Below are 15,832 nucleotides of genomic sequence, written 5' to 3'. Positions count from 1 at the left end.
GAGTCTTGTAAGTAGAGCATTTGCTATCCTGCCTCCCATATTTTGTACCAGACTGGTGAGGATCCTTTGGTCATTGCTCTTTGATTTTTTCCATCTCGTTGCACTTTCTCTTTCCCTTCAGCAACTATCGAGCACGAGCTGCAGCTACGACACCACAACGAAATGCTGCAAGTGGAGGCTGAGGCGCGTGCACGTGCTCAAGCGGAACGTGAAAACGCTGACCTGGTGCGCGAGCAGATTCGTTTAAAGGCTGCAGAGCACCGACAAACGGTGCTCGAGTCTATCCGGTGGGTCCTCGGTTGACCTTGCTGATCTGTTTAATCACCATACCCACTTGTTTGTCCTCTTGTCTTTTCTTCTTGAATCTTGCAAAATAAATAATTGCACAAGTTTTGCCCATAATTTTACAAAAAAGACACAGCCTCAATCCTTTGCCCAGGTTGATATTGTCTTTGGGGTAATTTGGGCTTCATTTAAAAATAAAAGGGTTCCCAAAGCATTATTCAAGCCTCCATTTCGTGTACCTGGGTATTAAAGTATGTACCAGTATTACAAATGAAGGAATGGAACCGCACTGGGAAGTTTAGCACAGGAATGGTCCTTTCTATGTGTATGAGAAGAGTTCAATGTTGATGTGGACTTTGGATTCTGGAAAATCAAAAGGTATGGGGAAGTTGAAGCGTCACATATTTTTCAAGGTACAGTATTCCCCTGTCTTACGTACACACTTATACCACCGATGTGTTAGCGTCTTGATTCCATCAGCGTGTACATATTTGTTTATCAATGATGAGGACGTGAAAACACGTCTTCATCATTCATTGACTTGATGGCAGCCATTTATAATTTTGAGTTGTCCAAAGAGATGTTTATCACAAGATGATTAAGTCTGCACTGAATGGGAGATGACTTCAAACTTTCCAACCCATCCTCTGTTAGAGCAGCTTTGGTAATATTTGCCATTTTGAAGGTAAGCGTTATTCTGCAATGAAGTCGCGCTCAGACAGCATACCCGACCGTCGTCTGCATGTTGCTCGTCTCACTTGATCGCATCGCAAGTCATTGTCCTACTTCGCATCGACAGTTTCCCCTCTTCAAGAAATTCCACTTGAATTAAACGAATGGAGTCCCAAAACATACCGTGAGCTTCACCGGCTGATTTATTTAACCTTCATTTTTTTAGAGGGTTGTGGGGACGAAGGAAGTCAACTCATTTTGAATCTGCCATGAAACGATGAACCCAGGTGTCATCACTTGCAACAATCTTCTTCAACAAATCATCTTTTCAGTCCAGTAGCTTTACCGAAGCTCTGAATCACACTTCCAGCCCTGACTTCCAATTCTTCTGCATTTTCACCGATAGTGTAGTAGATAGTAGAAAAATCGTGCAAATTATGATACAAGCATCAAATTTGGCATTTCTGTTCTGCAGGGCTTTCTGATCAAATCTGCCCGATTGGCCATTTGAAAATCCAAATTTAGAGAAATTTGAAGAAAAAAAAACTTCAAAAAAATTTGAAGTCACAGTTGGCTGAAATTCTTGAAGCGCAAGTGAACATCCCAGACAGAGAACCAAGGGGAGATGCAGTCATCATTGATGGCTCAGCACTTATCAATGCCCTACGTCCACGCACTTCAAAGATATTTGATGACTATGCTAAAGAAGACATCATCCCAAAGGTGGAATCCTATGGTGCCAGGTACGAGAGGGTGGACGTAGTGTTTGATGTGCACCAGAAGTCAAGTCTGAAGTCCGAGGCAAGGTCGAAAAGGGGGCAAGGAATCAGAAGAAGAGTGACAGGAACCAGTAAGACCCCAAGTAACTGCAGAAGCTTTCTTCGAGATGACAGCAACAAGACTGAGCTGTTTCACTTCCTTGCGGAAAAGATGTGTGAAGCACAGACGACAAGCACAATCATTGTCACAAAAGGAGAAGATGCCATTAGCAACACAAGGAAGTCACTGGATGCTGTGTCTCCATGTTGTCATGAAGAAGCTGACACTCGAATATTTGTACACGCCAGGGATGCAACGACGGATCGTAGCAAGTCCATTATCATGAAGGCTAATGACGCAGACGTACTAGTCATAGCAATATCTGCACTGCCATCCTTACAGGAACTATGTCTTGAGAACATGTGGATTGCCTTTGGTCAAGGAGCCAAGGCGCGATGGATTCCAGTCCATGAGGTAGTTTCTGCAATAGGGCCTGAGAAAGCTCGAGGGATCCCATACTTCCATGCGTTCACCGGATGTGACGTCGTGTCTGCCTTCCGTGGTAAAGGGAAGAAAACTGCATGGCAGACTTGGAACGTCTTTAATGATGTTTCTGAAACATTCATCAATCTCAGTCAGCATCCAACATAGATTTGTGATCTTGACTTTTTTGAAGTTTTTTTTTTTTTTTTTCAAATTTTTCAAAATTTGGATTTTCAAATGACCAATCAGGCAGATTTGATTAGAATCCCCTGGAGAACAAATGTGCCAAATTTGATGCTTGTATCATCATTTGCATGATTCCTCTCAAAAATTGCTGTTATCTGCCCCACTACGATAGTAATCTGGTGATTCTTCCAAACTAAGCGACAAACACTATTAATGTTTGCTTGTGTGACAGCAGTCGGTTACAAGTTTGGATGCTCAAGATCGCTCATAGATTCACAGCCATTTATGAACTCGCTGCACCATTGAAACACCCAATTACATGAAGGATGTGCATCACCAAATTTTAATCCACGTCTCCTGTGAATTACAGCTAGTTTGATGTTCTCCTTCACAAGGAACATAATTATTCACCTCTTTTTCCACAGCACATGTGATTATGGGGGCTACCACATTGGTTTTGCCCTTAATTATTTGACCAGTATTGTTGTTACCCCACGTGCGAAGCAAAAAGCTTGGTTGAAGCAATTGGTTCACTTTGTTTGTCGACAGATGTCGGTCTAGGACCAAGGAACAACCTACTTTCAATTTAATTATATAATTTGAACACTGCAGAACATGAATCTGAACATGAACGTGCAGTTTAGCAGTTCTTTGGCTCTAAATTTGGCAAATTGTGTGGAATCTCATCCCGATCGTGCATGCGAACAGAGGATTAAGATAATTTTTAAGTGGTGTAGCTGCTTCAATATTTGGTCCTTCCTTTCATCCATCCTTCTGTTCGTAAAAATGAAGAACAACCTTTCCAACCCTCCGTGCGGGGATAACCAGTCGCAAGTTGGCATTTGCAGTTTTTCGATGTGTGCCCACGTACCCATGTGCACAAACAGAACTTTATTTATTTATTTATTTATTTATTTTAAACTGCACCACTTACTTCAGATATGGGTGCGATTATATTTTTATTTATATTATATATATATATATATATATATATATATATATATATATATATATATATATATATATATAATATTTTAACATTATACTGTCTGGCAGTCAAACAAAGCTGAAAATCATTCCAAACAGGAAACTTACTGTTTTAAGGACATCAGAATGGACACAAAGAACGAATTTAACGGTGTTACATAAGGTGGTGTAAAAGACGTTGCATTAACAATGGTAAACTTCCAAAAAAAAATTATTTTTTTTTCTACAACCTTCAAAGTCTCTTATTTCAATTTAATTTTATACTTGAACACTGCAGAATACAAATCGCCTTGTTGCCACTTTCAAAACTATCTCGTTTTGCATTCCTTGGACAAATATATTGTGCCATTTTACGCCATCTCGACCAATCAAATTTGCCGCTCATGCTTTCAGGGCTGGCTCTCTTCCCATGTCCTTTTTCTCAAGGCTGCATGGGGTAAGGTGTTTGAACTCTCTAGTTTACTTCTTGTATAACTTGCTCAGGGGAGTTCTGCACAAAATTTTAACGTTGAACTCCTAGTTTCTAGATATTATGTATTCTTCCCAGCGAGGGGTGAAACTCCTGATGACAATGGAATGGACGTGTCTTTGGCTCTAAAATATTTTGATAAGGGGGGTGGTGATGGGGAAGAGGGAGGAAATATATTTTGTCTCTCCCCCTTCCCATCCCACCACTCAACATTATACTTTTAAAATGCTTCATTTATTTAAAGTAATGCATTTATTCGTACGAGTTGCCGGTGTTCACATGCTTGGAGCTCTGAGCTTGTTCACTGCGTCCCCGACACTTTGAACTACAAATTTTTTCAAAGTTTATTGGCATTTAAATAATGCAACTTTGCTTCTCTTGAATGACCCATATATATATATATATATATATATATATATATATATATATATATATATATATATATATATATATATATATTTATATATTTATTTATTTTGAACTTTCATTTCATTTTGTCTCTGTCCATCCATCCTTACCTCAATGGAATATGAGTATATCAACTAAAGATATGAAGCCTGGCGTTGTCTTAGTGGTTGAGCATTATAAATCAGACAGTCATCATTCTGAGGTCGCTGAAATGAGCACCAGTGGACTGGTAATGGGGGCACTGCATCAGTGGCATAGCCACACCCCGAAGCAATGATGCAACCAGCAACCAAAAAGGCTGGACACGAAGGGAACTAAAAATATTGTACGTCTGATTATAATGCTAAACTAGTATTTCTTCATGTAAGTATGGAAAAGCTTGTGATTTAAAAGCTGCCTCTGTGCAGTGCAGGACCCATTAGCCATGCCAAATAAAATTACTTTGTTTTCTAAAAATTAGGATGAGTTGTCTGATGTTTGTATATTTTGAAAAAAAAATTGTTACATCTTTTAATTCTTCCTCTTGGTCCAAAAGAACTGCTGGGACCGTGTTTGGGGAAGGCTTTCGAGCTTTCATATCTGACTGGGACAAAGTGACTGCAGCGGTGAGTCTTGTTTTCCTATCCTCTGACTTTCTTTTCACACTCCAAATAATGTTTGGTCATCAAATCTCATTGTTTGCCAGTTTTGCTTTCTGCTTGTATCTGCAAACTCAGTGTAAGGAAATTGGAAGAGAGAGTTTCCTTCAATTGGACTCGTCTACAATGCACAGTTAACAATTTGAGTTGGACTTGTGTTCGCTGAGTAGGGGAGTGACTGTAGAAGTGTTCCTGCAGGTAGCTGGGCTGACGCTGCTTGCTGTTGGTGTATACACTGCGAAGAACACCACAGGGGTAGCAGCGCGCTACGTCGAGGCGAGGCTGGGCAAGCCGGCGCTCGTGCGTGACACATCTCGCATCACTCTGCTTGAGACGCTGAAGCATCCGATCACGGTGAATGTTATGTATAAATCCTGGGTTTCTGTTCATTTGTTTAGTTCGTTGCTTTCTAAAACATTTTCGACAGTCTCTGGTCATGGAAGAGCAAAGTGACAGAGGGTAGAAGAAAAAGTGGGGCAGTGGAGGCAGAGCAAGCTCACAAGATGTGCACGCACAAATAATGCTTTAAATGTTTTTGTGGAAAACGTATATGGATACTGATAATGCTGGACAAAAAGAGCTACATGTAGTCGTGTGGCCAAAAATATTGGCACCCTTGCATTTTTTTTTTCAAATAACTCACAATTTTCTCTAAAAATAAGTTGAAATTGACAAAAGTATTTGGTCTCCAAAATTCTCTATTTCTCTGTTAATATTACTGAACCTTTGTTTTTGTTTCAGAACTTAATATATCCTTTTAAATCAGAAAATAAAAATAAATGATATTTCCAAAATTATTGACATCCTCAACTTGATATTTGGTAGCACAGCCTTTGGTATGGACAAAATAACTGCAGTCAAACGCTTTCTATAGCCATGAATAAGCTTCCTACACCTGTACTGGCAGTTTGGTCCACTCTTCTTGTACAAACTGCTCCAGTTTTCTCAGATTTAAAGGGTGCTTTCTCCCACCTCCCCCTGTTTTTTTTTGTTTTCAGATCTCCCTACCAGGTGTTCAATGGGATTTAGATCTGGACTCATTGCTGACCTGACCTGTTGCCTCCCAACATAGGTGTTTGTTATAACATTGGTTCATTGGTACATTATTCTGATTCCATCCCACGTTGACATCCTCCTCAGTATCATTATTCCACAAGTTGAGCATCCAAGGGTATTGCTGTTATTTTTACTTCTGGTCGAGGTTCCGGGAGAATGAATAGAGTTCCGGGAGAATGGTACCATCCCAGTCTCGGCTGGATTTTGGCAAGCTCAATGATGAGAGGATAGCTGAGGAGTTTGCGAATGGGCTGAGTGGGGTTTTGGGGGGGTCTGAATGCTTTGGGGAATCCTGAAGAGTTGTGGAGTGCCTTCAAGCCCACCATTCTTGATGTTGCCGGTAGATGTGTTGGAACTCACAGTAGGGCGATGAAGAATTTTGTCTTTCAAGGGACACTGGATACCATTGACCATAGTCACAGGGTCAGGCTGAATGGCAGAGCTGAGCTGTTCAGGGAGCTTATGTGTAAAGCTGTACGTGCACTAAGGATGGACAAGGAGGCCTACATACGAGGAATCTGTGAGGGGGTAGAGCATCACCTGTGGTCAACTGATTCTTTTCCTGCTTACAGGGGAATTCACGCATTGCGTTCCTCCAAGCCCATCCCTCAGTGTACTGCAATTTGAGAGGAGGGTGGTTTGGTCTTGACAGAAGAGTCCGAAGTGAAGGCCAGCTGGGCCGGTTACTTTGAGTGGGTGTACCAGGCTGATCCACCAGCTGTTGAGTTGGATATCAGGGGTGTTACTATCCCTATTATTGACCCTCCAATCAACTATGATCCACCTTCATTTGTGGAAACACAGGATGTGGTGAACTGGTTGAAATGGGGGTAAAGTTCCAGGGATCTATGGAATTCATGCTGAACTTCTCAAGGCTGGTGGAAATGCTGTACTCATGTCGTTGCATGCAGTTCTGTGCTCTGCCTGGAACACAGGCATCATACCAACTGACTGGAAGAGGGGCCTTGTTGTCCCTCTCTGGAAAGGGAAGCATGATCGCCAGGACTGCAACAACTACCGAGGGGTGACACTGCTCTCAGTGCCGGGCAAGGTCTTGCTCAGATAATTTTTGAAAGGGTTCATCACCATCTGCTTGAGTACCAGCACCCAGAGCAGTCAGGCTTTCCACCAAAGAGGTCAACAATTGACCATATCCTTGCCCTTCGGGTCCTCACCGAATGCAGACAAGAGTTTCAGCAGGGGCTGCTTGCAGCTTATGTTGATCTCTGTAAAACGTTTGATTTATTGAATTGGGATGTCCTCTTGAGGATTCTTTGTCTTTGTGGGTGCCACCAAAACTGATCAATCTGATGTCTGAACTCTACTCTGGAACTGAGAGTGCGATGTGGTGGTACCATCTCTGACTTATTTTCAGTTGTTACTGGAGTTTGTCAGGGGTGTGTACCAGCCCCCACACTCTTCAGCACTTGTATGGACTGGATTCTGGGGAGGATGTTGGAGAGATCAAGCTGTGGTGCATCATTTGGGAATGTCAAGATCTCTGACCTTGATATCACAGATGATGCAGTCATCTTTGCTGAGACTGGATATCATTTTGGGGGCCCTCCAGGTTCTTCTTGAGAAGACAGAGCTGCTAAGATTGTGGGTTTCTTGGGTCAAAACTAAGATACAGACTTTCAATGACATCTTGGATGCTGCTATCCTGTCTGTACCTGTTTGTGGTGAGGATGTTGAGATCACTGAGAGATTCACTTACCTTGGCAATGATATTCATGTCTCTGCTGGCTGTGAGTCAGAGGTCAACCGACGTCTGGGTCGGGCCTGGGGAGTCATAGATTCACCTGATGACGGGGTGTGGTGCTATCGGTACCTGTGCAGGAGGACGAAAGTCTGAGTCTTCAGGTCCTTGGTGCTTCCAGTCTTGCTCTATGGATGTGAGACTTCAACTCTGACCAGGGATCTGAGATGGAGCCTTAATTCCTTTGGTACCAGGTCTCTTTGGAGAATCCTTGGCTATCGCTGGTCGGACTTTGTGTCCAACGAGCGGTTGCTGAGAGAGACTCAAATGAGATTTGTTACCTGCATAGTCCGTGAGCGTCAGCTGCGGCTGTATCAATATGTTGCTCGTTTTCTCGATGCTGATCCTGCTCACCAGATTCACTCAGCGAGGGAGCCTTGTGAGTGGAGGAGGCCAATGGGCCGACCAGGTACCTCAAGGAGATGGGGTGGCCAGACGGAGGCCCCTGGAGTACCGGCAGAAAGTGGACGCAGCAACGCGCTGCTCCGGCGCATGCTCCCATACCTGACCTGACCTGACTCATTGCTGGCCACTTCAGAACAGTCCAGCATTTTGTCTTGAACCATTCCTGGGTGCTTTTTGAAGTGTGCTTGGGGTCATTTTCCTGCTGCAAGACCTTCAACGAAGACTCAGCCTTCTGACACTGGGTTGAACATTGCGCTCCAAAATGCCTTGGTAATCTGATTTCATGATGCCAGGCACCCAGTGACAGAGGCAGCACAGCAACCCCAAATCAACACTGAACCTCCTCCATGTTTGACTGCATGGATGGTGTTCTTTCCTCTGTAGGCTTCATTTTATTTTCTGTAAACTGAGGTGATGTGCTTTACCAAAAAGCTGTAATTTGGTCTCATCTGTCCACAGGACATTCTCCCGGGATTTTGGCTTGTTCAGGTGTGTTTTGGCAAACTCCAGGCAGGCTTTCTTATGTCTGTCTCTCTTCTCTCTGTGTCTCTGTCGTCTCCTACCATTGAACCTCCTTTCATCGAGTTGGCGACGGATGGTGCAAGTTGAAATCATCGTACCTTGTCTCTGAAGGTCAGCTTGAATCTGTTTGGCAGTTGATCGAGGTGCTTTCTCCACCATTTGAACAATCCTTCGCTGCAATCTTCGATCAAATTTTCTCTTGCGGCCACGTCCAGGGAGGTTGGCTGCAGTGCCACGGGCCTTAAACTTCCTGATAACATTGCATACGGTGGGCACAGGAACATCAAGGTCTCTGCAGATGGAGATGTAGCCTTGAGGTTGTCCATGCTTGGCTACAATCTTGTGTCTGACCTCCTCAGACATTTCTCTGGTTTTATTTTCTCCATGCTCATTGTGGTACACATAGTGACACAAAACAGCAGAATGACTCCTTTTCTCCATTCAAACCGGTTGAATGAGAGATTTTTATATTGCAGGCACCTGCAACGCCACAGGTGAGTTCAATTCCAAAGTAAAGGAGAATCACCTGCTTGAAATCAAATTATTTTTGAACTTCTAAAAGGTGCCAATCATATTATCTGGGCCATTTTAGGATTTCTGTGTGGAATAAGTGAAGATTTAGGAATTTTTTTTCAGCTTTTTTTTGTCTTGTTCCACTGCAAACCAAAGAAATACATAATATGTGGATACCAAAAGACTTTTTAATTTCAACAATTTTCTGGAAGAAACGGTGCATTATTTGAAAAAAAGTGCAAGGGTGCCAATATTTTTAGCCATGACTGTATGTATGCCTGGTGTTTGTATTAACGGTTTTGGTGTTTTGCTTAAGATCTTAGGATCTTGAGTTTGAGCCCCTGTCGAGCCGTTGAAATAACACCAGGTGGGTTGACGCATCCTGTCATCTTTCCAAGGTCGGCAAAATGAGTATCTCCTTAATGGGGGTAATGAGCCATTTGAATATTGTACGTCGGAGTGACAACCCATCCAGGGTTGTGCTCCTTAGCCAAAATGAAACTGCCTTGGCAACCCTATATGCCTCATGGCATGAAAGGAATGGTTGGTTTAAAGGAGTTGCATAAAAGCAATTGTTCACGGATTGTAGAACCATGAATATGAAGTTGTGAGGAATTGAAGGCATCAAAGATCTGCATCGAATTAGATATGAGGCACTGATGACTTTGGAAGCTTGTAGGGAAGTATATAAATGTGTTGAGTTAAGGTGTTCTAAAGGTATAAAAACAGAAGAATGAAAGAGTGGAGTTGAGTTAAGCAACCTGCACCTGGGCAAGGAAATGGAGGGAGTTGTCTGTATTCTACTGGGGATTACGAATGGAGATAGGAATGCTGACTTTTCACCAGCTTGCCTCCATTGGCCAAGTTTCAGGCCCTGGTCCTTTATTTCATGGCAACTAATGATGATGATTTTTTTTTTATCCCCTGGTCTCCATTGCACCAACAAGGGCTGAAGGGAGGTAAAGCACAAGGCTGCTGGTTTGTGTGCTGTGTCACGTGATTGGGTTTTCGTATATCATGCCTCGCCCGCTAGGGGTGGTAAGACTGTGCTTCTGGTCGCGCAATAAAGCGGAGTAGATGGTGGCCCGCGTGCTTCTTGCGTCCCACCGCACCTCGTACACACTAGTTGGCGACGAGGATGGGATTCGAACCCACGCGTGCAAAGCACACTTACCACCCCTAGCGGGCGAGGCATGATATACGAAAACCCAATCACGTGACGCAGCACACTCGTCCCCCCGTAAAATGACCCGTCACATAACGAACGGATAATCACAACATGACCATCGGAAACCCATCAACACTCATAATCCTCCAAGTACCGCGGCCGCACCCTGACCCGCCTCGGACGGGCAGCGCCACCAGACAGTCCAGGCTCAGATGCCTCCCGGCTCGGTCGAGGTGACACCCTCGCCGGACTCGCACTTTCCGCAACACCAGCTACCCCCGACTGCCCAGCCTGCTCGACGTCCCCGGGTAGGACGGCATCAGGCGAAGACCCCCTCGGCGCCGGCCCAGCCAGCCCCGGCGATACAACGTCAGGTGCCGGCGAGACTACTGGTGGGGGCCCCGCAACGTTCGGCTCGGGGAGGTGTGGTGGGGGGGTGACGCTGAACAGCGATCATGCATCTGGTCCACGTGCCGCTTCCACACATCCCCACCATCAGTCCGCACCATGCAATTCGCCGGCCCCAGCACCCCAGAGACCACCGCCGGCACCCATTTGGAACCGTGGAAATAATCGCATCATTGGTTTGGGGTTGTGACAGCACTGCTGATACAATGCCCCCTGCTGGTTATGGCAAGAATGTGTAACTTGTTCAGGAAGCTTGCCTACTCAATCAGTAATTGCTTGCCCACCCTTTGCAAAGGACACCATGGGATTTTTAACATCCACCAACTAATGCCGGCAGACAGGATGCCCAGAATTACAGTTTATAGCTGGATCAAGATTCAAACCCAGGCTAGACAGCTTAAAGCCGATTGTGTACATACATCTCGGCCATCTTGCCAAATTCTCGGGAGCTAATAGTAACGAGGCATATTCCATAATGCTGTGGTTAAAAGCCCTGTTTGGCTCTTTGTGGTTTGTTGAGAGAACCACATTATAATATTTCAAACATAGCTTTAAGAGCTCATTGCAGAGACTGCCACTTTAAAAATTTCACCTTGTAATCAATCATAAATGGTGAAATATACTTTTTCATTTCTGAGTCACTTTCAATATTTTCTTGCCAGGTGGGCAGGCGTCTCTTCAGCAAGCCCCTGGATGCTTTGGAAGGAGTTGTCCTCAGTGTAAGTTGCCATCCAAGATTGTGATGATGCAACCACTGAAGTGCAATCAAACATTTTTCAACTCGAGTTACGTCACAATGTCAAATATATTTTTCGAATTTGCACTTTGTTTGTTTATTTATTGCAGCCAAAGCTCGAATCGCAAGTCAGGGACATTGCGATAGCCACACGCAACACCAAAAGGAACAAGGGCCTGTACCGGAACATCATGATGTACGGCCCCCCTGGAACGGGCAAAACCCTCTTCGCCAAGGTGTGTGCGTCTCTCGTGTTAATCTTGTAAATTTTCGGGCTGTTCCTTATTTCCAAATCAAAGTATTGCAATAGACCAGCGCATCCTATTTTCCCAGCACACCAATTTGATTGTCACGAGTGCGTTTGAAGGTAGTCGACATACGAGATCAAATATCTATCGGTGGGAATAGGCTGAAGGAGACACCCATTTTGTCACTGTGATGAGGTGGTCGAGGCGGTTGAGAATGGACATCGTCGTAGTTGGCCATGGGACGACCTCGATTTCCTTTCAATTCTGTTCACGACCCGAGCGGCTTTATATGAATTTGACATGAAGTGAAGAAATATCTTGAATAACACTGAACAACAAATTTCAAAAATTTTTTTTTACTGGAGATGTGTAAAGTGATTAAGACTAATTTGGGTACGCTGATTTCAAAAATCATAACCGTTTTGCTGTATCACGTCAGGATTTTCAGGAACAGAAATATTCCCATTGCCTAGAAGTCAGGATTTCAATGAAATTTACATATGTCTTTAACATGTCTATTTCGTACAATTGTTGTTAACTTGTGTTATATTTCTTTCTTTCAGATAAAGATGAGTAGGCGTTCCTGTACCAATCATCCTGACAACTTCTGTTATGTCTGTGGTCGGTATACCAAAAAAGATCAACAGCGAAGTATATCTACAGCAGTGAAAATGAAGGCCGCCTACTTTCACTACTTCGGGTGTAAGGTGGGGGACCAAGAACAGAGCTGGGCACCACACATCTGCTGCACAAGCTGTCACACAACCTTGACTCAGTGGTTGGTGGGCAAGCGCGCGAGCATGCCATTTACGGTGCCCATGATATGGCGTGAGCCACAGAATCATCATGATGATTGTTATTTCTGCTGCACAAGCATCGCCGGCTTCAACAAGAAGAATAAAGGTCACATCAAGTACGCTGACTGCGTCTCTGCTCGTAAACCTGTGCCTCATGATGACGAGAACCCCGTTCCAACACCTCCAGCTGATCAGAACATAGCTGTAAGCAGTGGTGAAGAGGATGGTGATGATGAACCTTTTGAACCCGACACTCAAGAATCACACCTTCTGAACCAGGAGACTTAAATGATCTTGTAAGAGATCTCTCGCTGTCAAAGGCGAAGGCAGAGCTGCTTGGATCAAGGCTGCAGCAGTGGAATCTACTTGAACCTAACACCAAGATATCCTTGTTCAGAGCACGTCACAGAGACATGGCTGAGTTCTTTGAGATGGAAGACACGATGACATTCTGCAGTGACATCAACGGTCTGTTGAAAGAACTTGGGTGTGATCACGATCCTGCAGACTGGCGCCTCTTCATCGACTCGGGGAAGAACAGCTTGAAGGCTGTTTTGCTCCAGAATGGCAACGAGAAACCATCAGTCCCACTGGCCCACGTGCTCGGCATGCCAGAGACCTATGAGACTATGCGGCAGCTGCTTGATTCCATCAAGTACAATGACTTCAACTGGCACATCTGCGGAGACTTGAAAGTGGTGGCGCTGTTGTTAGGCCTGCAGTCAGGCTACACGAAATACATGTGCTTTCTTTGTCTCTGGGTTAGCAGAGATGACAAGAATCACTGGACGAAGAAAGATTGGGAAGAGCGAAAAAGAGCATGTACCTGGTCGACACAACGTGAAGCATGTCGCCCTTGTCGACCCAGCCAAGGTTTTCCTTCCACCACTCCACATAAAGCTCGGCTTGATGAAAAGTTTTGTACGGGCAATGGATCTGAATGGGCGTGGGTTTTTATACCTCAAGGAAAAGTTTGGCAACACCTTGTCGGAGGACAAGATCAAGGCTGGTGTCTTTGTTGGACCGCAAATCCGACAGATTATGAAGGACGAAACTTTTCCGACAACTCTAAACCCCAAAGAGCTGGCAGCGTGGAGGAGCTTCAAAGCTGTGACGGACAACTTCTTGGGGAACGAGCGCGCGGACAACTATGAAGAAATAGTGCAGCAGCTGCTGGAGTCCTTCAGGAAACTTGGCTCCAGGATGTCCCTGAAAATCCATTTCCTACACCAGCACCTGAACTTCTTCCCTGACAACTTGGGAGCAGTCTCGGACGAGCACGGCGAGCGATTCCACCAAGAGATTTCACTCATGGAGACGCGTTACTAAGGGCGGCACAACCCGAACATGATGGGCGATTTCTGCTGGTTCCTGCATCGTGAAACTGACACAGAGCAGCACAAACGCAAAGCCAAATGCCTAAAGCATTTTTAATTACATTCTAGTGGAGTTTTTCTGTAATTTCTATAATTTTGAAGCATTCATGATGAAATAAATGAATAAATGAATTTTTGTAAATTTCATTGAAATCCTGACTTCTAGGCAATGGGAATATTTCTGTTACTGAAAATCCTGACGTGATACAGCAAAACGGTTATGATTTTTGAAATCAACGTACCCAAATTAGTCTAAATCACTTTACACATCTCCAGTAAAAAATTTTTGTTGTTCAGTGTAATCAAATATGATTGTTCTTTTCACGAAAGGTTGCATATTTTGGAGGAAGCTAGCGAAGCACAATACCCGGAGGGTGATTGTGTCACCCTTCCCCCCTCCCCACACCTACACACACACACACACACACACGCACACACACACACACACACACACACACACACACACACACAATCTGACAACTCTTCAACAAAAAAAACTCAGCCTTTCCCTTCCAACTCTGTCCTATCCTTGCTCTCTCTCCTCCACCCACTCCAACTACAAAGCCTCAAAATCCTCCTTTCAAAAGCTGTCTAATCTTTACTCTCATCCTCCTTCCGCTCCTAAAAGCAAACGGGCATTCCCACGTCGAAACAGTGGAATATGCAACACTTTCTGCTCCACTATCATGCTATCACCGGCTTCACAGGAGCCCGTCAATTTTACGAGAAAATGATCGGAAATAATGGCAGACCTGAGTAACCTCCGCAGCAAAAGCATTGCTTGAGAGAAAGGGTGCTAAAGGGGTTTTAAAGGGTAAAATATAGAAATTGTGGGTCGAGTCAGGTAAACTGTCCAACCAATGGGTGGAACTCGTACGGACGCACGCACTGCTTCTTGTATGTACATATAGATGACTAAGAAAACAAGTTTATTTGAGATGCATTACGATGTCACCGTGTATCTTGTTGGTTCTAAATCGCCGCTCGAAGGCTCTTTAACCGAGCAGTAATAACGTTGCTACTCATGGCATGCATGAATCACGTCAACAAGCCTTGTGCAGCATGTGTGCAGCCCCCATCATGGAGTGTTGCACGCATGTTTGTGGCTAAACTAAGTTAAAGATTTCCTCCTCTTCCCCAGATCAAATATAGAGGATGTCCTGACCACCTGACCCATCCACCCCCCCCCCAAAACCCCCTACTTTCTATCAGAAACTAGCTACACACTCGGGGATGGACTACGCCATCATGACTGGTGGAGATGTGGCACCCATGGGCAGGGATGGCGTCACTGCCATGCACAAGGTTTTCGACTGGGCATCCACCAGCAGACAGGGGTACACCATAATTTTCAGATTATATTTGTGAAACGTTCCATTTTATTTTGAGTAGCTCTAAAAACAAGTTTGCCCTTTGATTTTTCTTCTTTTTTTATTTTTATTTTTACACTTGCAAATATGAAACGGCCAAAGATGTTAGGATTCATCTCGAGCAAGTTTATGCAAGGCCATAACTTTCGAGCTACATGTCGACTGCGTCTCTCTCCCAGGTTGTTGTTGTTTGTGGATGAAGCTGATGCCTTCCTGAGAAAGAGAGCAACGGTATTTCCCTATTTTACCTGTGCACGTGGTTGTTCACTTTGAGATCAGTGTTATCAGGGTAATGGCTGCATGTGCCATGCTTCGAGCAATTTGGTTTTAGTGGCGTTTCTTTCCAGACTTGACCCTTATTGCTCGTGCAAAGCATAATACTGCCCTTCATAGTGTGGGATTGAGTTGTTGGAGTGAAGGAACAGAGTTTTGGCCTCCCAAATAAATGTTTGCTTTTGTTTTGATCCGAGAGTATATATTATGTTCATCGATTTCTCTTGCCTTCCAGGAGCGAATCAGTGAGGATCTGCGTGCTACGCTCAACGCCTTTCTCTACCGCACTGGGGAGCAGAGCAAGAAGTAAGGGG

The 15,832-nt window shown here is 44.3% G+C and overlaps 1 protein-coding gene across 2 annotated transcripts in view; it reads left to right on the top strand.

Moving 5' to 3' along the window:
* Positions 1-15,832, top strand: part of ATAD3A (ATPase family AAA domain containing 3A) — a 33,691-nt gene that overhangs the window by 12,689 nt on the left and 5,170 nt on the right. For both annotated transcript variants that reach the window (XR_015062512.1, XM_085898819.1), the window contains exons 6-13: positions 122-287; positions 4,785-4,854; positions 5,086-5,241; positions 11,381-11,437; positions 11,565-11,690; positions 15,088-15,212; positions 15,425-15,476; positions 15,754-15,824. Coding sequence is in view for 1 of the 2 variants with exons in the window: in XM_085898819.1 (XP_085754945.1) it covers positions 122-287; positions 4,785-4,854; positions 5,086-5,241; positions 11,381-11,437; positions 11,565-11,690; positions 15,088-15,212; positions 15,425-15,476; positions 15,754-15,824 (823 nt within the window). In the remaining variant the exon portion in view is untranslated. The remainder of the gene's footprint in view (positions 1-121; positions 288-4,784; positions 4,855-5,085; positions 5,242-11,380; positions 11,438-11,564; positions 11,691-15,087; positions 15,213-15,424; positions 15,477-15,753; positions 15,825-15,832) is intronic.

The sequence above is a fragment of the Eptatretus burgeri genome, chromosome 10 (assembly GCF_056783735.1).
Source record: "Eptatretus burgeri isolate ZD-2024b chromosome 10, Ebu_testis_v1, whole genome shotgun sequence".
NCBI lineage: Eukaryota > Metazoa > Chordata > Myxini > Myxiniformes > Myxinidae > Eptatretus > Eptatretus burgeri.
The sequence above is the reverse complement of the archived record's forward strand: the minus strand, read 5'-3'. Positions and strand labels throughout refer to the sequence as shown.